This window comes from Dipodomys ordii, unplaced genomic scaffold, assembly GCF_000151885.1.
Source record: "Dipodomys ordii isolate 6190 unplaced genomic scaffold, Dord_2.0 Scaffold20, whole genome shotgun sequence".
Lineage (NCBI taxonomy): Eukaryota > Metazoa > Chordata > Mammalia > Rodentia > Heteromyidae > Dipodomys > Dipodomys ordii.
The window spans coordinates 122,282-150,086 of record NW_012267236.1 but is presented as its reverse complement, the minus strand read 5'-3'; the positions used below and the strand labels follow the sequence as shown (position 1 = coordinate 150,086).

Here is a 27,805-nt window from a genome sequence, read left to right as displayed (position 1 = left end):
GAACCCAGCTTTAAAACAATGAGAATTTAATTTCTGAGGAATGTTCTTAAGGAGGTTTGAAGGAGGTTCTAATCACTGTTCCCTTGGGAAGCTGAATACCTTTGAATAGCATCTGAAAATGAAGCAAATGGCCTAAGTCAGTGACAACAGCCATCACATTTCCTGATTGCTCTCCCACCCCACCCCCTTCTATAGACCTTCATAAAACTCATCCAGGCAGACAGCTATACCTGGCAGGCTGGGAGATGAATCAGTACACACTAAAATAGATGCCTTCCTTCATTTTATGACTCCAGTATTTTAATCTTGTGAGTATAAGATGTGCTTCTGGTACATAAGTCTGCCAGTCCAGAGGCATAGCAAAGAAAACATGGATTTTGCAATCCATTTCCTTTGTTCTGAAATAAAGGTGTGTCTTCCTCAGTTGCAACGAATACACAAAAACAGATTAATGCCTGTAAACCTAACTACTCTGGAAACTGAGATCTAAGGATTACAGTTAGAAGCCAGCCTGGGTAGTAAAGTCTATGAGACTCCTATCTCCAATAAACTACTCAGAAAAAAACCCAAGTGGCCCTGTGGCTCAAGTGGTAGAGTGCTAGCTTTGAGCAAAAGAGGCTCAGGGACTTGGGTGCCCAGGCCCTGAGTTCAAGCCTCAGGACCACACACACACAAAAGCAGATCAACCCTAGTTTATGGTTGTGTTTAGAGATGACAATGATTTGGTTTTGTAAAACCTTGAAACAAAATTTCCATAGAAAAATAAACTATTAGACTCTCAGATGGGCTCACAATATGCATTTATGTATATATGGGGTTTGATCCATATCTGAAAGTACTTTTCCTGAATTCTGTTCCCCTTCTCCAGCTTTAGTACAGGCTCTTTCTTATCTACCAGTTGTTAAACTCTCATTAAATCAGTTCTCCCTTGGGTGTGAGGGGCTACTGGCTTTTGAAAAGGCTTTCATTGGTTTAAAAGATATGAATGCCAATAAACTTAAAAAGGGTTGCTTCTTTTAAAGTTTCCTAAGAATGAAGTCAACATGTGCCCATTTTAGAAAATTTTAAAAATGAAGAAAAATATATTAAAAAGAAAACTAATACCTCACATAATCCTATTCAGTGATAATTGCTTTGACTTTTTTTGGTTTCTTTCTTTCTCTCTCTCTCTCTCTCTCTCTCTCTCATGGTACTAGGGTTTAAACTCAGGGACTTAACATTCTACCATTTGAGCCACATCCTTGGTCCTTGATGCTTTTTGTTTTTCAAGTACAGTCTTGGGCAGCCTGGACTGATCTCCCATTTATACATTATATGGGATAAGAGGTGCATCGCCAGGTTCAGCATCTTATTGATTGAGGTTGAGTCTCTTTAACTAATTTTTTTTGGCCTGGTTGGATTGAGAGTAGGTAGAATTATAGACATGAGCCAGACTGCCTGGCTTTTTTTTTTCCATTTTATTTACTCTATGTCTCTCTCTCTTCCTTTTTCTCTCATTTTATAGGTAATAATTATACAAATCTTAGGTGGTTTTTCTGTGTGTGTGTGTGTGTGTGTGTGTGTGCTTTAAAAAAATTTTTTTTTGGTGGCTGTCCTAGGGCTTGAACTCAGACATGGCCACTGTCTCTGAGCTTTTTGGCCAAGGCTAGCACTCTACCACTTGAGCCACAGCTACACTTCTGGCCTTTGTGGTACTTAATTGGAGATAAGAGTTTTATGGCCTTTCCTGCCCAGGATGGCTTCAAGCTGTGATCCTCAGATCTCAGTCTCCTGAGTAGCTAGGATTACAGGCATGAGCCACTGGAAACAGTTTAATCTTGTTTCTATGAGGAATGAGTGAGACTATGCACGTAAAACATAGTATAGTGTTGAATTGTGGTAAAGGCTCAATGATTTTAGTTATTTTAAAATAAATATACACAAATGTTTAATCCTGGAATTTGTATTGTAGATATAAATGTATAGGTTCCTATGATAATTAATAGTTTATTATGAATATTACCTTAAGCCAATAAGATTCATTGAACATATGAAATTGCCATTGGTCTATTATTGGAACTGTTCATTATTCTTAAATACTTTGGTTGCTTCCACATCTTCTCCCTTATAAAGCTGAGACCCAGTATATTTTAATTGGAAGAATTTTTCTTCATTATAACAGTTGAAGTAGAAAAATTCATCTTATTAGGGATGGTGGGGAAGACTTGAAGAGAGGAACCACAAACAGGAGACTTGGCTTTAGCCTAGGGATTCTTTTTCAGGGTGAGAAGTCTCTGTCTGCTCTCTCCAGCATTTCATATTTGTCTGCTTCTGGAATCATGTGTATTCTAAAATTCACCTCCTTCATTGTTCTAAGTTATCAGCCATCTTCTCTCCCAGCTGTGTGATTGTGTTGTGTGGGAATTTAGTCACAAGAAAACAGAGAAGCCATATTTTGAGAGATCAAATTGGGAGTCTTTATTGGAAAGTGGGCAACTTCAGGTGGACTCTTGTCACAAAGACCTGCAGCCACCTTGAATACACTTAACATTGTTAGAAAACTGAGCCCTGAGAGGAAAAGAGGAGAAAAAGAGCAGAAAAACAATTCCAGCAAACCGGATCAGCTCCCGACTGGAGTTGGAGTTGATCCACTTCAGTGGGGAGCTGAAGTGGGACACCATGGCGATTCAAGGAGAACCAGAAACATGAAGCATGGTGTAATGGCACCTGAGCGGGTCTGGTCTTAAATAGGGTGTGTGTGTGGGCGGGGTCACAGGAAACTTGAGAGTCTCACTGAGTTCAAGACACAGGACTGACAAGTCCAGTAACCTATCATCCAAGTCCTCACCCCTACCTCTAGTAATTCAGACATGCTCATCACCTGGGGGTGGAACTTCCCTGCCTCTACCAGTTCCCTACCACCCACTACATGGCCAAGTGGCTCCAGTTAGACCCAGTCTCCTTATTTCAATTGTTCTGAACTCAATAATGAAGACTCCAACCTAATACACAGGGAGGTCAGTGGTGGGCTCAATGCTGGTATAGGGTGTGAGAAAAACTGTCTTTTCTATTAAAGTGTGTTGCTTGAAAGTTTCTTTTTTGGCCTGGTGACTGGACTCTAGTTAAAGAAAAGAGGAACTGCTTTGGGATAAGATGGAATCAAGACATACCTCAGGGGCTGGGAAGGTGGCTTAGTGGTAGAGTGCCTGCCTAGCATGCATAAAGCCCTGGGTTCAATTCCTTGGTAGCACATACACAGAAAAGGCCAGAAGTGTCACTGTCACTCATGTGGTAGAGTGCTAGCCTTGAGCAAAAGAACCTCAGGGACAGTGCCCAAGCCCTGAGTTCAAACCCCAGGACTGACAAAACAAAGAGACATACTTCATATTGTTCAAGAAATAGCATACATAGATGCAGGTATATTTTGAGATTACTTGTATACTTTCAATCTTATTTCAAAGTCACCTTATGTAAATACATTTTACCCTGTTCAAGCTGGCCAATCACAAGCAGATTGTGACTCTGAGCTCAGACAGTTAGAGCAGGGGAATAGGGCCAGCTGCAATAGGGGATAAATAGGGAAGCAGCCTGCCTGCTCTGTGTGCTTGCTTGCCAGATTTCTGGCTGGTGGATCATCCTTCCTTGTTGAGAGATATTCTTTATTTTCATGTTTATGGTTGTGACTTCAATGATTTTTGGAGAGCTATTTATAATAAAGGAGAAAAGCAAAAAGTACTATGATATCCATTAGGATATCCACATTAGGAACCTCTTTTTCAAAACAGCTAGTAAATAAAGAAGCTGGGATTGGATGCCAGATTGCTTTTAAAGCTTGGTCTGCTCTGATTTTAAGGACAGCTTGCATTTGAAAAAGACATCAGATTATTCTGTTTCCAACTCTTTTCCAGTTGCATTAGTAATGTCAGTGGAATCTGACACACAGACTTTCAGTGAATACTGGTTGAATTTACTGAATTTGCATGGTAGGAGAGGTGTTAATCTGAGGACTGTCTGGTATGTTCCTGTAGGGTGGAAACTTGAATTGGCTGCACTTCTACATGATCTTTTCTTAATTCAATGGGTTTTGAACCTCAGCTCTTTCTGCAAGCTTGGCCAACTCCCCAAATTATGTAACTAAAAACCCCTCTGGCCTGGCACTGTGTGATTAGATGAGAGGAGATGCAGGGCTGGGAAGGTGGCTCAGTGGTAGAGTGCTTGCCTTGCATGCCTGAGGCCCTGGGTTCAATTCCTCAGCACCACATAAGCAAAAAGAAAGCTGGAACTGGCGCTGTGGCTCAAGTGGTAGAGCGCTAGCCTTGAGCTGAAGAGCTGAGGGACAGCGCCCAGGCCCAGAGTTCAGGCCCCACAACGGACCAAAAAAAAAAAAAGCAGATGAGAGGAGATGCTTCTGGTTCACACATTTTTAGCTGAAAGATTCTTGTCACCCAGAGCAGACTTATTGTCCTTTCTGCCTGGGTGAAAAGAGAAGGCCAGGCCTGTAACAGTCTCATTCCTCTGAGAATCCCTACTCCAAGAGAAACGGTCTCATGCCTTTTAACAGAAATAAGCCTGCAATAATTTGGGGGTTGCTTTTTAACCATTGGGCTCAACACTTTTGGCTCAGTTGCCATTTTTCAAGTCTCTCCTCTTAGTACTTGGTTCTCTAATCTCCATATAGAATTTTATATTTGAGTTATGAGAGCAAGAATCCTTTATAATTGAGTGCATGCTGTTTAAGATGGGGAAGTCAAATGCTTTTCCATATAAAATAGAAGGGCTTAGGTAAATAATGGAGTGCAGTCTTCCCTTATTATTATTGGCTGGGAAGCTTGTGTCTCTGTGATTTTGTTGGGCTTTTTTTTTCCCTTTCAGATTGGGAGTGATGAGCCTTTTTAGTGAAATGTGTGAATGAAATGATCAAGCCCAGGAGGTTAAGAAGCAGCAGCAGCAGCAGATACAAGTGTCTGTGTTCATGAGCATCCATGGACCTTTCTGCTGAACTTTCTCTCTCTCTCTCTCGGTGCTATTTTTTAACCAGGTTTCATCTGCAGTATCTATGATATTTAAAGATGTTGGAGGAATATTACTTTTGTTCTTGTTTTGTCTTAAGTTTTGTGGTGTGTGTGTGTGTGTGTGTGTGTGTGCATGCATGTGTATGCACACACATGCACTCATGAATGTGTATGTATGTGTACTGGGACTTAAAATCAGGCCAAATAAATCACTTCCTTTAGTCACAGCTCCACTTCTGGCTTTTTTTTTCCTGGTTAATTGGAGATAAGAGTCTAAGAATCTGCTGCTCAGGCTGACTTCACACTGCCATCTTTAGATTCAGGCTAGTGAGTAGCTAGCATTATAGCCAATGACACCCAGCTTTGTCTTAAATTTTTAATAAACTTTCTCAAACTTCCAGAAACCACTCATTTAAACATGAGCTTCATTTCATTTTTTTTTTTTTTTTTTTGGGTCTGGTCGTGGGGCCTGAACTCTGGGCCTGGGTGCTGTCCCTCAGCTCTTCAGCTCAAGGCTAGCACTCTACCACTTGAGCCACAGTGCCACTTCCGGCTTTTTTCTTTTTTCTTATGTGGCTGAGGAATCGAACCCAGGGCCTCAGGCATGCAAGGTGAGCGTTCTAGCACTGAGCCACTTTCCCAGCCTGAGCTTCATTTCTTTTACAGGACGTAAGTGACCAGTTAGATTTCTGGGATATAATAATGGACAATAAATAGGAAAGGAGCTACAGCTGGATACAATAGTTGTTGATTGCTACTATGACTGTTCTGAGCCAACCCAGCTCTCAATAGAAGCAATGGAAAGCGCAGAGATTCAAGAAGAATGAAGTCTACGCACATTGAACCAGGACACCTCTTGGACCCTGTAGCAGGCAGTCACCTATCATTTCTATTGTTATATTTGCTTATGCATGTAAATAGTCTGGTATTGATGTCAAAAATGCAAATTTTACTTTGTTCTATAGATACTATCTTAGCAAAGACAGTTTTAGAAAGATATTCATCTGTTGATGCCTTATTTGATGAATTTGTCCAATATTACTGACTGTTCAATCAGAACCAGGCCCAATATAGCTCTGGAGAGAGAGAGAAAGAAGCAGGAGAGAGCTTCAAAACTTAGCAACAGACACCTTATGTGAAAAACAGACATTAAATAATTATTTAATGTCTTAACCATGCAAGTCTGAAACCTCTGGTCTCCATTCTCACATTTCTACTGTTGTATCTTTTAGCTTAAACTTTCTTTAGTCAAGGGCTGTTTTAAGATGTAAGCACTTAGACCTTGGAGGTACAGGGCATTAAAGATGTCAGTGACAAATTTATTAGGGAGATATACTTTAAAATGTACCACCAATAAACAAACAGAAACTTAAATATATCCAGGCACAGCATCAATGGCCAACAGTAAGCTGGAAGTACAGAGATAAGGCAGGGTAGAAGTAGTGCCGCATAGAGAACCCACAGAGCAGGAATCTTTTCATGGATTTCCCTGGAACTCTCCTACAGCTTTGGGAAATAGCTTGTTTCCATAAACCTTGGTTTGCACTAATATAAATTAAGAGGTTGTGCTAAGAATCTTTTCTAGGTCTGACACTCTATAACTCTTTAGTGGTTGACAAAGGAAATAATAGAACTAACACGGAATATTTAACATGGCAATTTATACATAGTAGCTCATTTAGGTCTGATTATCTTGGATCCTGTAAACTTCATTTTGCAGATGAGGAGAGGCAGCTTTAGTGAAGTTAGCCTGGACAGATGGGTGCTGACTTGAAAGCTGAGTTGAGAGGGTCCAGCAGCCTATGCTTTTTGCACAGTATGTATTAGACAGTGATATAGGGCCAATCTGAAAGGGGAGAAGAATATGAGTAATCAAGCAATAAACATATTCTCATTTCACCATGTAGATAAAGTGGCTTACATATTAGTGGAACTACCTGCATGATTTATTTAAATATGCACAATTTGCACTAGTCCCAAAAGGAACTGTAAGGCAGACAAGGCTTCCTCATTTCTTGAGTTCTTTGCATTCCAAAGAACTCAAAGCCCTCATGTCACCAGTATCATTCACCTTAAGGAAGAAGTCATCTGATGAACCATTCATTTCCCCTTAAGGAGTGATACAGTCCATCAATGAGTCAATGAGTATCTAATAAACATGTAATGAGTGAATGATTCATCATTTCTGGTATCCTGAGCTGAACATTGGTAACTCCTGCTTGTAGTCCGAGCTATTCAGGAGACTGAAATCTGAGGATTGAGGTTCAAGTCACTGTGGTAGAAAAGCTGGACTGGAGGCATGGCTCAAGTGGTAGAATATCAGTCATAAGCAGAAAAAGAATATATACTATAATATGTATTATATAATATTTAAATGCAAATTCAAATGTTAGATTTATTTAGTTTTTAAAATTTTCCATTAATATATATGTACCTAAGAATCTAAAGATTAATATAATATTAATACTTTATTGCTAAGATTAATATAATATTAGGTGAAGATAAAAACTTTTGCTTTATAGCTGGTTTTACAGAATCATCCAAGTCCAGTTGCAAGAAATGGCAACAATTGTCTGGGTCAGTGCTGTCCAGCAGAAATAGATAATACAATAAGGCGATTTAAAATTTTCTAGTAAGTATGGTATTTTAAATTTTTTAGTAGGTTTGAAGGCATGGTCTAAGCAACAGTATATCTACTTAGAAAATTGGAAGCCCTGATTTCAAATCCCTGTACAATTAAAAAATTAAATAGGTGAAATTAATTTTAATGGTATATTTTATTTAACATAATAGAGAAATATTAGATGCAGATCAAATTTATTTATCAGTTTTTCTGGGGAAATGTGAAGTTAACAGACCTACCCAAGGGCATGGAGCAACTATAAGCCTTGAATCCAGCTAGTCTTACTCTCTGACAGTGGTGCTCATTCATTTAAAGCAGCACCACACTGCCCTCTTAAAGCAATCTACTACTAATGTAGTAGATTGTTTTGTTGGTGGCTGTGTTTTAAATATTAGGGTTTTTTTTTTTTTAGATAAAGGACCCAACACTGTTACTTTTTTTCCTTCTGGTCCTGAGCTATGGCTCAGGTTTTGCTCAACGTTGACACTCTACTACTTGAGTCACACCTCCACTTCCAACTTTTTGCTGGTTAATTAGCACTAAAACTCCGAATTTGCCCATCTGGGCTAGCTTTGAATGAAGATCATCAGATCTCAGCTTCCTGAGCAGCTAGGATTATGGGCATGAGCCACTGGTGCCTGGCCTGACTGTTACTTTTTAAACATCAATTCTGAGTGCTCTATATAGTTTTTTTTTTTTTTTTGTCGGTTGTGGGGCCTGAACTCTGGGCCTGGGCGCTGTCCCTCAGCTCTTCAACTCAAGGTGAGCGCTCTACCACTTGAGCCACAGCGCCACTTCCTAAACATCAATTCTATAAAAGCTGTTCACAAAAGTCATTGAAAGTTACACAGGTAATACAAATATTAATTCTCACATTGAAAGCCTTGGTAATTTTTCTTTTTAAAATAATTTGCCTGAGTTTTTGTTTAGCTAGCTAGATATATGGGACCATTTTTATAGTTTGATATAGAAGTTTAATTTACTTCATATGACATAAAAGTTAATTCTTTATTTTTAGATTTAAGGTATTATGAATGCGTCAGGCTAAGTCTTACATGTATTATAAAGTTACAGATAAATAATCTTATTTAATTCTTAGAATTATCACCAACCAGCTATTCTGAATTCATCATCTCTTCGGCAAATTGCAGAAGGTACCAGTATTTCTGATATGTGGCAACATGACTTACGACCCTTGCTGATAGAGCGATACCCAGGATCCCCAGGGAGCTATGCTGCTCGTCAGGTGAGAATAAAACCCATAAACCTAAAGATTATTGAATAGTTTGCTTTACTTTGAGGGATGTCCTAGCTGAAGCTCATAGATGTCTAACTTTCAGATAGACCATGTTGTTACTCATTGTCTTAAGAGACCAAGAAAGTCATATGCCTGAAAATAAATGTCTATTCTGATGTAAGTATACCAGTTAATCTAAACTACTTTTTGTGTGAAAGTGCTGTCTGGGGTACAACATCAGAAAGGGTACTAAGTCTCACCCTTTCAATAACACATTCCTGGACTCCTAATCAAGTTTTCTTTGCCCCTAACACCTCAACATCAATGGCATTTGACAATTGTTAGTTGGAAGTTCAAGAGTCACTGTACAGTGGCCTTCATTCTCCTTTGAGAAATTGTGTTCTCCACCTAACTCAATAACAATTAGCCTAGTGTACTTAGTTCAAGGCAGTGCTTAAACTTCTGTGTCTCATGCACTGTAAAATTATATTTTATATTCTAGAACATGGAATTGTATATTCTCAAGCCAGCCTCCTGAGCTGGCTTTCATACTTATGTATAATGGAACCAAGAAAACATACCCTGAAGTCCACAATAGCAGTGGTCAGCCTCCTGACCAGAGTGTATTTGTAAACAGTACAAATAATAGAGAACCTGTTTCTTCCAAACAACCCTGATCTACTGGTTTCACGCTTCTCAGAATCTGGAAATTAGAATTTAAGTTTAGTTGAATTCAACCCAGGATCATTCACTAATGTTAACCTAGAATAACGCTCCCAACTTAACTGGTATACCCAGAAGTGGAGTCACATGGGTTGCTCCAACCCCCCTCTCTGTCAGCCTTTTGTCCCATGGAGTCAGGGAAGCATAGCTGCTTTGCCCTTGAGGGCCATACTAGTGATCCGAGAAATGTTTTACAGACCTTCCTTTGGAGACTGGTAGTGGGAATTTGCAGTCTCAATCTGAAAGCCAAAAGCACAACAACAAGAGGTCCTGGTGACCTAATTAGATTTTGCAGCCAGTTCCATTGTTTATAAAGATTATTTATCTTAGTTGCTAAGATAAATAAAAAAATGAATATAAAAAGCCTACTTCAGGAAGAACTCTTTTGGGGATACTTGCTAATTTTTTTGTGGATGTTTGTGTGCACGTAGACATCAGAAATTATGGCCAAGATCTTGTTAGTAATTGAGAAATAAGTATGTGTGAAACTTCTGAGTAATGCTAACAGATAAGCTTTTAAAATCCTCATTTATTCTGCAGGCTACTAGTAGTTAAGCCATTTGATGAAGTATCTCATCATCTGGATAACAGATGTTTTGGAGTATTTGCTACTTTTTTTAAGATCACTCTTTTATGGAAAAAATTTTAACAGTCCAGAATAACTGATTTTTCACATTGGTCAGAAAAGCTTAAGATGCAGTGATTTCTCTCGACTCACAGGCCTAATATTCCATATTGTATAGCTTTATATACTCTTTGCATATCACCCCATATATACCATCACAATCAACCAATATTTACTGACAATCTGCAGGGAGCAGAGTTCTAAGAACTGTGGAGAATAACAAAATAGATTAAAAAATGGGCAAGGTAGGAATGTTGACTTCCAAAAGGTCATAAATATTTCTTCTGATGATATGAAAAGACAAATATGTAAACCAGTATTGGAAAAGAAAGATAAGGTACAGCATATACAATGTGATGCTGGCTAAAGTCTACCTAATTTAAAAAACTTTTGTACTTTTGGCTTTTCATGATTGATTGTAGACTCAGTGTCCTGTTCATTCCCCCCTCCCCCCCAACGTTTCCTGCTATAGTTTTTCTAAGCTCCCCCCCACCTTTTTTTTTTTGCCTACGTGTCATGTCACATTAACAAGCTGCAGGCCACACAAGTCTTGGCTAGGATAGAAAATCCTGTATTTCCTTGGGAGGAGAGGGAAAAAAATCCCCATTTGTTTCCAGCTATTGTAAGTTATTTGTTCATCATTGCAAGGTCCATCCTTGTTGGATATTACTTGCAGGATAAATTGCCAATTTATTTGATTGTTAGTTTCTGATTTGAGTTAAAAGACAATTTACAGAGACCCACATGATAGTTGAGAGAAGAAAAGAAAAACAAGGTCAAGAAAAAGTAAGGATGAGCAGGGCAAAAGAAACAGCAGTGAACTCACCTATATCTTTTCATACCATGAAGATTAGGTACTTAAGGGAGATACATCCAGTCCCTGAAGTCTTTCTTCTACTTACTGCTTCCTTCCAGAAGCATTGTTTTGCCCAAAGGCTTCAGGTAGATTATTTTTAAGCCTTTTTTTTTTTTAAAAAACAAGCATTAGCAGTGGATTTAGACCTGCCTTGGATGCAGAGAAAGTTTCTTGATATGTAATATGGATCAGAGTGGGCAGGGACTATAAACATCCCCCATTTGTCCTCTTGTTTTGGAACCTTTATTCACTGTCCTTAGCTGGTCATGTTAGTATCTTCTGTTAGTGTTTAGCACATGTGAACAATTTGTAGGACTTCTTAGGCATTTGGCTCAAAAAGAGCTGCTGTTAGTGGTTCTTTGCTCTGAAGAGCTTAGAGTATATCTGATTTCTTAAGCATTCCATTTTAACATCTTAGAAATATCAAAAGTAGGATGTTTTCCTAAAAATGCACACTTATTTGCCAAATATATTATGTGTTTCTATGCTAATATAGATTTCTCTAAGCAAAAAGGAAAGATCTACATCAAACTATTAGCACTGATTAATATTAAAAATTGACTGGGATAGGTTGGTAGGAGGAAGGTTAGTTTTTCCTTTTAATACAAAGATTCCTGTTAATTAAAAATGATAATAGAAAATTATTACTATTAATAAGTATAATAAGCATGCACTATAACAATTTTTATTAGCATAAATTAATTACATAGAGGAGTTTCATTGTGATATTTCTGTACATGCATTCTGTACATGCTGTACATCTTAACTTGAAAGGCATCACATAAACTTTTAGAAACACAAGGCCAAATGTGATGGTGTATGCCTGTAATTCTAGCAGGAGGATCATAAATGCAAGGCCAGCCTGGGTTATATAAAAGTTTTGGGTCAGCCTGGAATACATAGCAATACTTGGTCTTAAAAGAAAAAAAAATAGTTAATGAATGCAAAGCTTGCTTGGATCTGAAACTTTGGTTTTTGTTTGATCAGCACATCATGCAGCGCCTTCAGAAACTTCAGGCTGACTGGATTTTGGAAGTAGACACCTTCTTGAGTAGGACACCCTATGGGTACCGGTCTTTCTCAAATATCATCAGCACCCTCAATCCCACTGCCAAACGACACCTGGTCCTCGCCTGCCACTATGACTCCAAGTACTTTCCTCGTTGGGACAACAGGGTGTTTGTAGGAGCCACTGATTCAGCTGTGCCGTGTGCCATGCTGTTGGAATTAGCTCGTGCCTTAGACAAACAACTCCTTTCCTTGAAGGTATCTGCTTTTTTTTTGTTGTTGACTCTTAAGATAAAATACCTGAACACTAACTCAGAGTGAGTCTTGGAATCCTTAGGGGAGGCTATGAAGGCCATTTAGAAACCAAAGCATTGTGGTTCATTTTTGCAAATTTGTAATTTGTTATAAAATAAGAGGAAAATTTATTGGAAGATTGCACGATTTGAAATTTCATAAGCACTCAACCTAAACAAATGGCAGTGAATTCATTAATTGACACCTGGTTAGTCAGCCTTGAATAGGTATTGGATTAAATGTATCATTTCCTTCCAAATGAAGAAGCAAAGTTGGTGCAGGCCTGAGGTTGAAAAACAGTGCTATTTCTTCTTGTTTATATAGTCATGAAACATCATGACCTTCTGATGTGAGAGATAATGACTTGAGTTGAGGAGAGGGAGCCACAGGAAAAGTGGCTCCAAAGTAGAGAGTGGGTAATTCAGACATATCAAGATGAAAAGCTTGACACAGAAATGCATTATTGTTATTATCTGTCAATCTCAGCTCAATTTTATGTAGCAGAGCAGAGCTTTTGTTCTGTTCTCAGCTCAAAATACTTCTGGGACTCTCAGATGTTATTTCAGTGTCTGTGTTCTTAAGGGTATATTGGGGGGAAAAGTGCTAAACTAGATGAAGACATTTTGTGCTGATACCACTCATAACCAAGCAAACAAGACAAAGCAAAAACAAAACATTTTGTTCGTAGGCAACAAATAGCCACCCTCTTGTGGGCTTTTTGAAAGTTTAGCTTGTAATGGAAGTAATAGAGATATTTGGTTCTATTTTTTTGCTGGATATGTTAACTTGAAGAAAGCAAGAATTGTTTTTCCCCCTCTCAATATCCTTTTCACTGTTTTTTTTCTGTTTTGTGAATTTTGTTTCCTGAGCCTTCTATAATGCCTTTGTCCCATGCCCTGCTTCTACCGTTCACAGTTCCCTAGCTGTTGGGTGACGGGAAACTGATACATCATCTTAATTTTTCATCTTTATATTGCTAGTATAAGCATGAAACAAAATGAAGTATAACTTAAAGGCACAATTTTGTGTAGCTAGTGTGTCTTCTCTTGGTGAACTGCTTTCTCTATGGAAAGAAGTATTTCTGGTAGCCAGAAACAGAAAGGGCTGAATGAATTTTGGGGTGGGATCCTTAATTAGACAATCTGAGATCTCAATTAGAGATGTATGTTCTCTTAATTTACCTGCTAGAGGTAAGTGACAACATGAATAATTTTTTTAAAATGGACTCTTTTTGAATGCAAATTTGCAGAGTATCAGATTTCTTCTTACAATTTTATATATATATATATATATATATTTTAAAATAAGTTTTTTTATTGTGAGAATACTGTACAGAGGAGGGGTTACAGTCACATGAGCAAGGTACTGAGTACATTTCTTATCAAGCATTGTTGTCTCTTCCTTTGTTTTTCCACTACCATCCCTTCCCTTCCATCTCCACAACTACACTCCTCCCTTCCCTCCTGCAATTATATTTTAACTAAATTGGTAGTAAAACTTATTTTCTTCAGCCATCATGAGTGGAATAGGTGGTGGTGGAAAGTACCCTAGGAGAGGGCTGGACAGTAGCCTGGATTATTGTTCTAACTCTTCTAGTCCTTTCCCTCTTCTCTTTGTTAGTAGAACTGTGTCTACACACCCGTATCTTTTTGCCTTATAACTTTGTTGTGCACTCACATTAGAGTCAGCTGTGTTCCCTCAACCATTGACTCTGGACTTTGCTATTTATTTTGCCTGGGCCAATGTGTGGTTAGTAAATGTGACATGAAGCTGGAAATGTGTTTACTGAATTGTGTCTTTGCCATCACCATGAGAAGGGCATGCGCTGGCTGGTCTGTCAGTCCCAGCAGGAAGATAAGAGACAAGTGGAATCGAGCCAACCTCACTGACTGCAGAGTGAAGCAGAGCCAAGCTCAGCCTAGGTCTATTGTCCCCCAGTTGACCCATAGAGGCTATGTATTCCAGGAGCTTTATTACTGTGCCATTCTCTGACCTTGTATCAAGAAAGATGGCAGACAATTCATGGACAGACTATGTAAACCCTGATAACAGGCATTTATACTATTACCGCAAAGACCTTCACAGATTAGGCTACACAGATTCTTCTAGGTTCAAAGTACAAGCCTGAGTTACTAGAAATTGAAGGCTGTATTTGTTTTCCTGCCAATTCTGAAAAACAAAAAACCCTAAAGAGCAAGTTGCCTCAGGAGACTCTGGATCAGTATCTACAGCAGTCCATTCCTCTCTAAATGAACTGGTGTTAAGAGAAGAGAATGAAAGAAAGTAAGTATAATTGATAATTGGAGTCACCCAGCTGTTGAAATTTCAGTGAGGCACCCTAAAACTTAAAGCTGTAGAAGTTAAAAATGCCATTCTTTTGCCTCTACACTAGCACGGGCAGAATGCCTCTGGTCCCAATAGTCTCATTCTGTCCTCACATCCTATGATTATACTGTCTGATTTCAAGCTAGACCTTTGGAAGCATTAAGGGATCTTAAAAGCTTAGATTGTCTACACTGAAGTATTCACCTTGCATCCTTGATAATGAGGAAATCTGTTTAACTGCTTAATACAGAGTTAATCCTGGGTGTGCACCTGCTGTACAGGTATATCTTTTGCTTCATGCTCTCTTAAGTCATTGGAGATTCAAAGTAGAATGAGCTGTCTTTATAAATTAAAAAGCTATCTCAATACAATTAAAACACTTGCCTAATTAAAAAAACAAAATAAAAATGAACAGAGCAGCATACATCATTCAATGGTAGAGTACTTACCTAGCAAGTGTAAGGCACTGAATTCAAACCACAGAACTAACTGCAAAGACGTGGGCAAATGAAAGAAAGAAAAATAAGAATAATTATTTTTATTGTTGTTGCTGTTGGTCATAGGGTTTGAACTCAGGGTCCAGGCACTGTCCCTGAGCTTTTCTTCTCAAGGCTAGCACTATATCACTGTAAGCCACAGTGCCACTTCTGGTTTTCTGGTGACTCGGAGCTATAATCCTTAGATCTCAGCCTCCTGAGTAGCTAGGATTAGAGGTATGAGCCACTGGCACCTTGTAAGAATCACTATGTAGAGAAATTAAAGATGACCTAAAAGGGCTGGTAGAGTGCTTGCCTTACATGCATGAGGTCTTGGGTTCAATTCCTCAGCAACACATATGCAGGAAAAGCTGGAAGTGGTGCTGTGGCTCAAGTTGAGTGTTACCCTTGAGCTGAAGAACTAAGGGATAGAGCCCAGGCCCAGAGTTCAGACCCCATGACTGACAAAAAAAAAAAGATCTAAAATATGGAGAGATATCCAGTGTTCATGGATCAAAACACTTGATATTAAAATAGTAGATGTTAATTCTCTGTCTAGAGACATAGTATTAAGCATAGTATACAAAAATAGCTTTGTTTCAGATGATAAAAGCCTTTTTTATCTGTGCTAGTCCTGGGGTTTGAACTCAGGGCCTGGGTATTATTATTTCACTCTAGGCTGGTGCTGTATCACTTGAGCCAGAGCTCTACTTTTAACTTTTTGGTAATTAATTGGAGATAAGAGTTTCATAGACTTTCCTCCCTAGGCTGGCCATCTCCAGTTGTCAGCCTCCTGAGTAGCTAGGATTACAGATGTGAGCCACCAGCACTTGGCATTTTTCTCCCTTCCCTTCCCTTCCCTTCCCTTCCCTTCCCTTCCCTTCCCTTCCCTTCCCTCCCTCCTTTCTTTCTTCCTTCCTTCCTTCCTTCTTTCCTTCCTGTCTCTTTCTTTCTTTCTTTCTTTCCTCCCTCCCTCCCTCCCTCTCTCTCTCTCTTTCTCTCTTTCTTTCTTTCTCCCCTTCCTCCCTTCCTTCCTTTCTCCCTCTTTCCTTATTTCCTCCTTATTTCCCTCCCTCCTTTCCTTCCTTCCCTTTCAAAATGATATCACCCCAAAAGAATCAGGGAAGCTTCATCTTTGAATAAATGAAGGTGCATGTGTTAATGAGAACCACAATATGCAAACAGTAGTAGATGGAGAAAGCAAATGACCTACTAGCATGGATAGAAGTCATATTTCCTGGTGAAGTATGTGAGAATGAAAGAGGCCATCAGGTCTCCTGACAAAATCCTGGAAAGGCCCAGGGACTAGATGAATGACGTACTTAGAAAGGCAGAAGTGAGGCAGGGAGCAGGCATGAGGGGTTAGAAGTCTGCATAGGGGATTAGGCATGGCTCTATAAAGCTGGTATCCAGCTACACTAGAAATGTAGATAAGAGGATCTTGGCCCAAGATTGGTGACAGACAAAAACGTAAGAATGACCCTCCAAAATAACTAAAGCAAAAAAGTCCTGGGAGTGTGGAGTAAGGGGGTAGAGAGTCAGCTTAGCAAGTGTAAAGTCTTGAGTTCAAACTCTAGTCCTGTACCCCATTGCCACAAGTCTGTATAAGAAATACTTATATAGATTCCTAATCCATGCCAGACTCTATTGAAATTTCTAGAGAAATTGAACAATGTTGTTCTGGACTTTGGGACCAGTTATGAAAAAAAGAGCCTTAAGGAGATGTTCATGTAAATTAGGGAGATTAGGTAGAAGTCTACACAGTGAACACTGAAATCTTTGGTATGTTATATCATTTCTAGCAGCAGAAAGACAACAATAATCGTATACCCATTTGATAGGGAACTGAAGGATCTTTGTCCAGAGAGCTTGAGCCATGTCAGAGAAAAGATTGCAGGAAGGGAACACTGAGAGATCCTCAAAGAAAATGCTGAATGAGCACTAGATTTACAAGTAGCAAAAGCAATGAACTTATTATGTCTAATCAGTATATTTGGACCTTCTTCTTTAACATGAGTGAACTCAGGTATGACCAGACATTGGAGAACAGTCTCCATCATGAAAGAAAGCAAGCAAACAAATGAGACAAATTGAACAATGGAGTTCGAGGAAATAGAATAGTACAAGGAGCAGAAGATAACTTGGTAGTATTTTAAATATCTTTAGAGAAATCAGAGGAGCAATTACATTCATGAAACAAAAATAAGAGTATTCAGAAAGAGTAACCACAGTATGAGAAAGAGCTCTTGGAAGTTAGAAATAAAAAAAACCCCACTTATAAGAGGGCTGAATTCTAAAGTGGAAAAAGTATCTTTTCCAGAAAAAGGAATAAAAACAGCATAGTCATTCTAGGAATTCTAACAGGCATGAAAAAAAATACTGAGAATAAAAATGACACTAGATTTCTCAATAGAAACTTTGGATGTGTAGAAAACAATACAATTGTGCCTTAAGTATTTAAAATAAATAATGATCTTGGAATCCCCATACACAGTTGAATTAAATATAAGACCAGAATGATGATGCTTTCAGGTACAGGTATCAATAATGTTCACTTTCATGCATGGCTTCACTTTAGATGTTGCTTAGCTATGCCTCAGCAAAATTCAAGTAAAAATACAGAAAGGGGATCTGGGATGTGGTCACTGGGACTCCCACAGAGAAGAGGTAGAGGGAGTCTCTAAAGTGATAGTGAAAGGAGACCTGAGAAGACAGGTGGGCAGCAGGCCAAGTGAGCAAGTCAAAGGAAAGGGCTCTGGGAAGGGCACAAACACGAGAAACAGTCAGTCAAGACACACAAGGCACAAAAGCATCTGGAAAGTTTGATCACATAACTCTGGAGATATACGAGGGTTAAAAAAAAGGAATGAAATGAAAAAAGGCATGGAGTGAGGATCAGTTAGGAAATAGGTTTGCAAAGACAAGATGACCTAGATTGTGTGTGTGTGTGTGTGTGTGTGTGTGTGCATGTGTGTGTGCGTAAGAAGCATCCATGGAGGAAATCCTCCATGGCTTTTAAAAAAAATCTGAGTAACTGCAAGGATGATGTTAACAACAAATTATTTGGGGAAGACTGTTGGTAATGATCCTTTCAGGAAGAATATCAGAAATTGAGTTTTGACACATTATATTTGACATGTCTGTTAAACATCTGTGTGGAGATGTTCATTTGGCAATTGGGTATCAGGACTGAGACCAAACAACGAGCTATGTACTTTGGAATTACTGACATGTGTGGGTATGCATATGTTATACATACATACACATTTTGTAAAGACTCAGAGATAGATATTAACAACAACAAAGAGCACCAAGCAACAAGCTTTATGGCCTTTAACATTAAGAGGGAAAAGAGATGAAGGGAATCAACAGTGCTGGCTAGGGTAGAAGGGCTGTGTTGTCCTAGGAGCTGAATGAGGAAAATATCTGCAGATGGGAGCTATCAGTCTTGTCAGCTGCTCCCAACAAGTCAAGAAAGATGAAGATTTTGAGTTAACCTTTGAATTTAGCAATGTAGAGGTGACCATGACAACAACAATTTCAGTGGATAGAGATGATGAAATAGGACCAGAATAGGTTGAAGAACAAGACTTGGAGACCGAACAGACAATTCTTGCAAGTTTTTCTATAGGTGGAATTTAAAAAAGAAGCAGTAGCTCGTGGAGATAATGGAGTAAACATTTTAACACAAGAGAAGTAACAGCATATTTGTAGGTGATGATAAGAAAAAATGGTGTTTATTAGAGTAGTGTCCTTGAGCAGATCAGAGGAGAAGGGATTTAGAGCACATAGAGGCTGGCAGCTAATGAGCATGGCATGAAGAAATCAAGGTCATCATTTGGGAGGGAGATAACTGAGGTGCGGAATTTTAGAAAGAGGAAGAACATGAAATACCAGAAGAGTTTGCAAGTGAATGGATCCAGAAAATACAGTGTGACTCCCAGTTAACATAGAAGGCCAGCTTAAGGTTTGTGGTCATGAATGTTTAAGCAAGGTCAAACAGGGTGGTGGTTTATTTTCTCTAGCTAGGTTCTCCACAAGAATAGGCACAAGGCTGGATGACTTCATGTTTGTTTTTGATATAAGGAATGAGTGTGTGTGTTGTGTGTGTGTATGTGTTGTGTGTGTGTGTGTGTGTTGGTTATTTTCAAGACTGAGCTCTTGCTTTTATGCCCTGATCTGTAATCCTCTTATTTTTGCTTCCCTGAGAAGCTTGGATGACAGGGATGTGCCTCTATCCAGCTATTGGTTAAACTTCTTTTTTTTTGGCCTAGGTAGGCCTTGAAACATGTTCCCATAATTCCCTACCTCCCTTGTAGCTAGGGTCATAGAGTTAGCCATGGCCCTTGACCTGATGAGGCAGAGGGCAAGTAAGTTGAGGGTGTATATAAGAAAGTAATTAGTATTAGTATGATTGCCTGGAACTAAACAGGACACAGAGAGAAGCTAGGTTATTATGGAGGTGGAGAACTGTGAAAAAGTGAAGGGACTTGACAGACCAGGAATTAGGGTGGGCTCAAGAACTGTGGGGTTTTAGAGTAGCAGAAGAAGTAATGTAAAATATTGGAAGTTAAAAGTGGAAAGTTTAAAACTGATCAGAATCTAATTTCCCTTCTCAGTTTCTTGTCAGATGCTTTCTCTCTCTCATGCAGCTTTTGATGCCCCAGAGATTCACCCCTTCTTCTGTACAGTTTCCAAAGAACATGGGTTGCATATGTGAACCCTGGCACATTTTTTTTTCTGTGCTCATGTACATGTGTTTTGTCTTTCCTAGCCCAACTGAAGTGTAGTCTCTTTCAAGTAAGCTGCTATAATTATTCTCCTTTGTATCTCTGTGGCACTCCTAGGGCAGATTCTTAAACTGAGATTCAATGAAAAATGTCAGACTTAAATCAGGTGAGGGGCAAGAAAGATCGTCAGTTGTTTCAGATTGGTTTCCTGATGAAGAGCATCACCTGATGAAGACCATTCAGGTCAGTTAGCGGGGAGCAGCCTTGGATCAACACTTCTGGCTGGAGGAAGAGAGAAACGGGATTAGACAGAGGGAGAGGTTGAGCTATACTGGGGATAGTCTCAGCCACGCTGTGGGGAGCTCTGGAAGGCCAGTATCCCTTTAGATAGCCTCTAGTGTCTGTGGACAGGTCGTGGGATGTGGGAGAGGCAGCTGGCACAAACCTGGAAGTGGTTGACACTCTCCCAGATGCTGGGCACACACATCCTCCTGAGGGGAATGTTGGGTGGCATGTTACAGTGTCTATCACAACACTTCTATACTTACAAATTTTCTAGGATTAGGTAGGTGGCTTTTGCCTGAAAAACTTGCTACTCAGGAGTCTGAGATCTGAGCATCAAGGTTCAAGGTGAGCCAGGGGAGGAAAGTCTATGAGCCCAAAGCGGATGTGGCTCAAGTGGTAGAGCGCGAGCCTTGAGCAGAAGAAGCCAAGAAAGAACAAAGAGACTCTGAATTCAAGCCCCACTAATGGAATACAGATACAACAAAAAAAGAGTGAACAAATAGAAAGCATCTATTTTTAGAGGCAGTAGGAGAAGGTGAGATTTATTTGAGTGATGATTGTGGGAGGAGAGGTGATTTTTGAAGAGGAAGTGGTGTGGAATAAATTTTGGTATGGTTTCATTTGCTTTGGTATCTTCCTTTCTAAGCTTTTGGTGCTTATTTTCCTTTTATTCATCATAGCATTAAAATAAGTGTTCTTTTTTTACTAGGATGTCTCAGGCTCCAAGTCAGATCTCTCACTGAAGCTAATTTTTTTTGATGGAGAAGAGGCTTTCCTTCACTGGTCTCCTCAGGACTCCCTGTATGGGTCTCGGCACTTAGCTACGAAGATGGCGTCGACCACACACCCACCTGGAGCCAGGGGCACCAACCAACTGCATGGCATGGTTAGTCTGAGGAATTTTGATGGCTCTGTAGCTTCCAAAGAGAAGGGTGCTAAAGCTGAGACCTAGCGGTGTCACAAAATCTTCAGAATGGTGTTTATAATAGAACATTCCTTGGCAGGCACTGGGCTTTTGAGGAATCCCAGAGCTCAAAAGAATGATTCTGGGTTAGAAGCCATGTTTGGATGAGTTTAATTAAAGTACTGTGAAATCTGATTAAGGAGCCATCAGATTCAGTTTGGCTCCGTGGAGAACATTTATTTCCACAGGTAGTGTGTGAAGGTAGAAGTTCGAATCTTTCCCTCCATCCCTCCCGCTCTTCCTTCCTTTCTTCTTTCCCTCCCTCTTTTCTTTTTCTTTCTTCTCTTCTTCACATCCTGAGGTCTGAAATCAGGGTTTGGGTGTTGTCTCTGAGCTTCATTTTGCTTAAGGCTAGCGCTCTACCACTTGAGCCACAGTTCTACTTCTGACTTTTTTTCTGAGCAGGAGAGAAGAATCTCAAGGACTTTCCTGCCTGGGTTGGCTTCAAACCGTGTTGTTCAGATCTCAACCTTCCGAGTAGCTAGGATTATAGGCATGAGTTGAATCTTTTTTTTGAAGGCATTACAAAAGCAGAGGAGGATAGGATACTCGGAAATGGAGTAAGAGGGCGTGCGACTGAGGGATTTTTCTTAGGGTATTGTAATTATAATGCTTTACAACTGAAGAATTATGCTGACTCCAGTGTGTACTTGATATTTTGCTGTGTTGTTGGTTTGAGATGACAGTTTTCACATGAGGGTGGAGAAGTTCACATGCTGTCTTCAAATCCTACCACTATTACTAAATGTGAGTGTAACACCCAGCCTCAATTACATCCCTGTTTCTGGGCCCAAACCCATCACTAATCCTTTAACCTACCTGAGAGTCTCCTCCTGCCTCTCCCTCTCCATGTTTTGTCTTTATTCAGTCCTTACATCTTCTCTTCTTTAAGCTTAGAACCTGGAGCTCAAGCTTTGAACATTCCTTTTCTTTCCTGTTCTTCCTTTACTTCTGACCCTCTTCATTTGTAAACTGATCAATAGTTCCCTCACTCCACCTTCACTCATCTCTGAGCTTTGCCCTGTTATAGACCTTTGCCCTGGGAGTCAAATGGGTGAATGATTTTGTCTAACAGACCTTGTGTTAGAATTTCCCTTCCATCTCTGTCCCCTCTCCATTGCAGCTGATCCTGGCGGGGAGCGGGGACTTATGGACAGCACTTATTCATTCACTTGAGCCAAAGTGGCTGAAAAGGGTTCAGAGAAGGAGGAGAGACCTGGTTGGCTAGTACTGTAGTACCCCCCTCCTTCCTCCATTCTTCTCTCCCTCCATCTCTCCCTTCCTTCCTTCCTGTCTTCTCTTTGACTCTCTCTCTCTTGTGGCTCTGGAGTTTGAACTCAGGATCATGTGCTTGACCTTCTACACTTGAGCCAGACTGTCAACCCTTTTGGCATTTATTTTTTTAATGGGGCCTTACTTTTTGTCTGGCTTGGACCATGATCATCCTGTTTAAGCTTTCTGTATAGCTGGGTGCACCACTGTGTCCAGCTTTGTATTGGTTGTAAATGGGCACATATGAACTTTTTGGCTGGAATGGCCTTGAGCTTCAACCCTCCCCATTTCAGCCTCCTTAATAACTAAGACTACTGGGCTTGTCTCCAGTGTTGTTTTTGAGATCGTGTACATCGACTTTTTTCTGAGCTGATCCTGAAAAGCTTTTCCCCTTTCTACCCTTCCTGCATAGCTAGGATTACAAACATGTGTCACCAATCCTGACCCCAAAGATTCCTTTCTAGTTTATTCCTAGTAGTATTCGTTTGGAGTAATAAGGAATTAACACTGTAATTCATTCACATTTTTAAAAAGTACTTCACCTTACTGGCCGCCGGTGGCTCATGCCTGTAGTCCTAGCCACTTAGGAGGCTGAGAGTTGAAAGTCACAGTTTGAAGCCAGCCTGGCTGGGCAGGGGAGTCCATGAAACTCTTTACTTCAGTTAATCACAGAAAAACCCAGAAGTGGTGCTGTGGCTCAAGTGGTAGAACACTAGCTTTGAGGAAAAAATAAAAAAAGAGCTCAAGACAGTGCCCAAGCCCAGAGTTTAAGCCCCACAACAGGCAGGGGGAAAAAAAGGTACTTCAACAATAATTATTATAAATTACTATTAAAAAAACTCTTGTTCATTTATATAGCTCTCTATATTCTTAACTGATTAAATGGATTTAATTTTAATTGTTTATCTCTATTGATGAATATGAAATGTGTTTTTCTCTCTGTGGTTAAACAATGTTTTTCTTCTATAGGATTTAATGGTCTTACTGGATTTAATTGGGGCCCGAAACCCAACATTTCCCAATTTTTTTCCAAACTCTGCCAGATGGTTTGATAGGCTTCAAAAAATTGGTAAGTGCCACAGTTACTAAAAAGGAAAAGTTTTTTTTAAAATTTACTTTATTGTTATTATAGAGATGGTATACAGAGGGATTATAATTACATGAGTCAGGTAATGCGTACATGTCCTTTCATACATTGACTTTCCTTCCCTCACTCTTTCCCAGTCCTTGTCCTTTCCCTGTCTACTCACAAGCTGTATAGTTGACTTTCATCACAGTGTCCGGTGAGTTCCACTGCTGTACTTTTTCACCCTTTTTCCCTTGAGTTCTGAACCTTTCCTCCACCCTCCAGAAGATATTCACTTGAATACACCATACATAAAGAAAAGAAGACAGAATTATCAAAATGTTTCTTTCTACTAACAAGGGTCACCTTTTAAAATTCAAAATTTATGATTTGATAATATACTAGCATTTTGCCCTGTTTATTAACTTGTTATTCCTACTTAATCTTGTTTCGTAGGGTAAGTTTATTTTTCTGCATTCAACTCTGTTTTGAAGTGCAAGCAGAAAATACTATATTTTATGTTTGTATATCCTTAGAAATGGCTTGAAAATATTTTCCTCAGAGTCTTGTGGGAAGCATATGGAACACATTTTTAGGGAAAAGTTGACCTAACAAAACATATTGGCTAAAGATGAATGTTATGTTTTTATAATGATACCCAAAGATATACTTTACATTTCCTTTCTTCACCTGTTTTTTTTTTTTCAATCTTCTATTTTCTACCTTATCCAGACATTCCAAGCTTTCAAAGTGGATCAAGAGTCAAGAGAAAGAGATCTGTAAAGGACCATCTGAAGAAGATATCAAATAAGAGAGTAGATAGACAGGCCAGCCCAGGCTAGGCCAAGCCAAGTACATAGCTATCTGTGGCTTCAGAGAGGCTAGATGGGGCCTCCCCATAAAACCAAACCAAACCAAACCATACATAATAAACCATGTAGGTATTTGAGAAAGATGAAATTGAGATAGACTTTTTTTTTGGTAAACTCCTCCTAAGAGGCTGCTTTTGAGGCAAGAATTTCATGCTAAAAGTTCATTATGAGACATGCATACTTCTTGGAGCAAGATAGAATTGTGCTATTTCTTTTTCTTTTCCAGGCCTGGGCACTGGCCCTGGGATTCTTTTGCTCAAGACTAGCACTCTACCACTTGAGCCACTTCTAGCATTTTCTGTTTATGTGGTGCTGAGGAATGGAACCCAGGGCTTCCTTCATGCTAGACAAACAGTCCACCACTAGGCCACATTCCCAGCCCTAGAGTTGTGCTATTTCTAAGCAGTGTGAAAGCATTCTGCCATCTCACCATATGCTCCTGAGTTTTACCAAACCATTTTCCTTTGATTTCCTCACTTGCAATCTGTCCTGTTGAAGTTGAGATCTCTAAGATTCTCACCTGAAGGCCAGAACATTGCACAATTATTCTCTTTTCCTACTCCAAACTGTACTTGCCCAAGGTTAGCCCTGATTGTTATTGTCATGGTATGACCATGTTCACTGCATATTAAGATTATAATGGCTCCTTGATAAGATTTCAAACTCCTTAAGTAAGAATGCATCCTGAGTCTTGATCAGATGAAAATAAAGGTTCATCTACTATCTAATTGTCATTTGCAGAACAGGAACTCCATGAATTAGGTTTGCTCAAGGATCACTCTTTGGAGAGGCGGTATTTCCAGAATTTTGGTTATGGAAATATTATTCAAGATGACCACATTCCATTTTTAAGAAAAGGTAATTATGTGCATGTACCTATTCATGTATATGTTCATTATTACATTATATGTACATTTTGATATTTCAAAACTATGTATCACTTACTCACTCCTAAAACTAGACCAGGATCATTGTTCTTAGCCATGGCTTACTCTCAAAATTTATTTAGTTTGCAAGTGACATCCATAGTTTTCTTTAACAGTGAACTTTTCTGGGTCTCTAACTGTTACATACATTCAAGAAGAAAATTAAACATGAATAATAATTGGTGCATCTTGAATCACTAAGACCATCCTTAGGACTGATAACACTAGCTGGGTGATGGATTATGTCTATAAACCTAGCTAATCAGGAGGCTAGGTTTATGGTTTGAAGCCAGCCTGGACAGGCAAGTCCATGAGACTCTAATCTCCAGTTAGCCACCAAAAAAACCCCAAAGGTAGTACTGTGGCTCAAGTGGTAGAGCACTAGCAAACAAACTCAGGGACAGCACTCAGGACCTAAGTTCAAGTCCCAGGACTGGCACACACACACAAAAAGATTGACAGCACTAGACTTATATAGCAATGATATTAGCCAGTCTAAAATATTTTAGATGATTTAATATTAGATAAAATTAATTTGCATAAGGATCAATCTTTAAAAACAAGTATACATATATATATTTATATATATACATACATACACACATAAATAAGCTTTAACCAATATGTGTCTTCTGATTATATGACTTTAAGACAGAAGGTTGATGTTTAAACTAAATTAACTGACAAAGAAGTTTAGAAACTCCCTTACCTGGTCAGTATTGATGCCAGATATGATTCTTATGCAGCATGTAATACTTACTATCCCCTGACAAAGCCTCTCCTGGTTATCAAATAAAACGACAGAGCTACTATTGTTCATTAATATGGAGGATTGAACTGAAAACAACTGCTCCTTTCCAAATTTTGTCTTGTGCTGTAATGGTCTGGTTTATACACTTGTTTGGGTTAGACTCCTGGGAGTTGTCCGTATTTCCACACTTTCTCTCTATACCTCACACATTTATTGTAGGTCTTTAAGGTGACAACTAAGCTTAATAGTGATCAGCAGCACTAGGCCTTAGTAATAATTTCTACTACTCCTGATTTGCAATTCTCTAGAAGAGGCAGGAACCATTAAATTTAATTGATTAATTAAAACAGCCATTATATCAACTCATGGCTTCCAAGTGGAAGGATGAGAAACTCATTCTAAATCCTTTGGAGTACTTTTATTTTTCTTGATAAGTAGAATTTTTTGTGTGTGTGGGCCAATTCTGGGGCTTGAACCCAGGGTCTGGGCAATGTCCCTAAGCTCATTTTTGCTCAAGACCAGTGCTCTACCATTTGAGCCACATCTCCACTTCCAGCTTTTTCATGGTTAATTGGAGTCACATGGTCTTTTCTGCTCAGGCTGGCTTTGAATCATGATCCTCAATACACAGCTTCCTGAGTAGCTAGGATTACAGGTATGAGCCACCAGCTCTTGGCTGTAGAATATTTTTGAAAGTCTGTATCCTGCTGACATTCTTCTGTCTAATTCATGGAATTAGATTGTGTTCTTGCCTTTGTGTAGCTCTGATTTTATCTGGAAAATTCCTGTGTCAACATAGTGGAAGTTCAGCCTGGTGCTAGTGGCTCACACCTGTAATTCTAGCTAATCAGGAAGCTGAAATCTGAGGATTACAGTTCAAAGTCAGCCTAGGCAGCAAAGTCTGTAAGCCTTTTATTTCCAATTAATCACCAAAAAGCTGGAGGTGATGCTTAGGGACCTTTTTACTATGACTTGAACTCTAAGAGTCATAATTGGTAGGCAGTAGGTGCCTTATGATTATTTACTGAATTTATTAATGTTTTTTTTTATGACTCAATGCTTTTGAAGTACAAAGGTAAGATATAAAGACATGCACCGGAGGTGATGAGTTATCAGGTATCTTCCTATACAATAGCATTCCTTCTACATGAAGAATGTCATTTTCTAGTTAACTGAATGGAGAGATGTACTGAATTACAAGGTAATTCTTTTTCATTAGGTGTCCCAATTCTGCATCTGATAACTTCTCCTTTCCCTGAAGTCTGGCACACTATGGATGACAATGAAGAAAATCTGGATGAGTCAACCATTGATAATTTAAACAAAATCATTCAAGTCTTTGTGTTGGAGTATCTTCATCTGTAATATTCTAATTTAGTCATAGTAATGACTTCTATACCAAATTCAGAAGATATGACATTATGTAAAATATCTGATTCCAGATAAATTCAAGGTGGACACCTTCATCTTATAGATTCATTCTGTAGGGGTCTTTGAGTACATGATCAGTGAATCCTTCTACCATAGCTTGTCCTCAATTATACATTGATTTTTATCTAGAGATAATATCATACTTTTAAACATTAACAAGATTCAGTATAAAAATATAAAAATTGCATATGGTTTCATGATTTTTTTCATTTTAGTTTTATGATTTTTTTCATATTTGTAAATCTATTATGTAATACAAAGCAAAGATGTATTTGAAGTTTTCCAAAATTCTTTGAGAAATCTTTCTAGGGTTAATTTTCTGGAAACTAAAATCTGAATTAAATGTCTTA

At 39.0% G+C, this 27,805-nt stretch overlaps 1 protein-coding gene across 1 annotated transcript in view; it reads left to right on the top strand.

The window, feature by feature from the left end:
* The window catches only part of Qpct (glutaminyl-peptide cyclotransferase), a 30,798-nt gene extending 3,217 nt beyond the window's left edge, over positions 1-27,581 (top strand). Inside the window, exons 3-8 of the mRNA XM_013013517.1 lie at positions 8,714-8,860; positions 12,043-12,321; positions 20,883-21,059; positions 23,379-23,478; positions 25,089-25,205; positions 27,244-27,581. Coding sequence (XP_012868971.1) covers positions 8,714-8,860; positions 12,043-12,321; positions 20,883-21,059; positions 23,379-23,478; positions 25,089-25,205; positions 27,244-27,389 — 966 coding nt within the window. The 3' untranslated portion in view covers positions 27,390-27,581. The remainder of the gene's footprint in view (positions 1-8,713; positions 8,861-12,042; positions 12,322-20,882; positions 21,060-23,378; positions 23,479-25,088; positions 25,206-27,243) is intronic.
* The last annotated feature ends 224 nt before the right edge of the window (positions 27,582-27,805 follow it).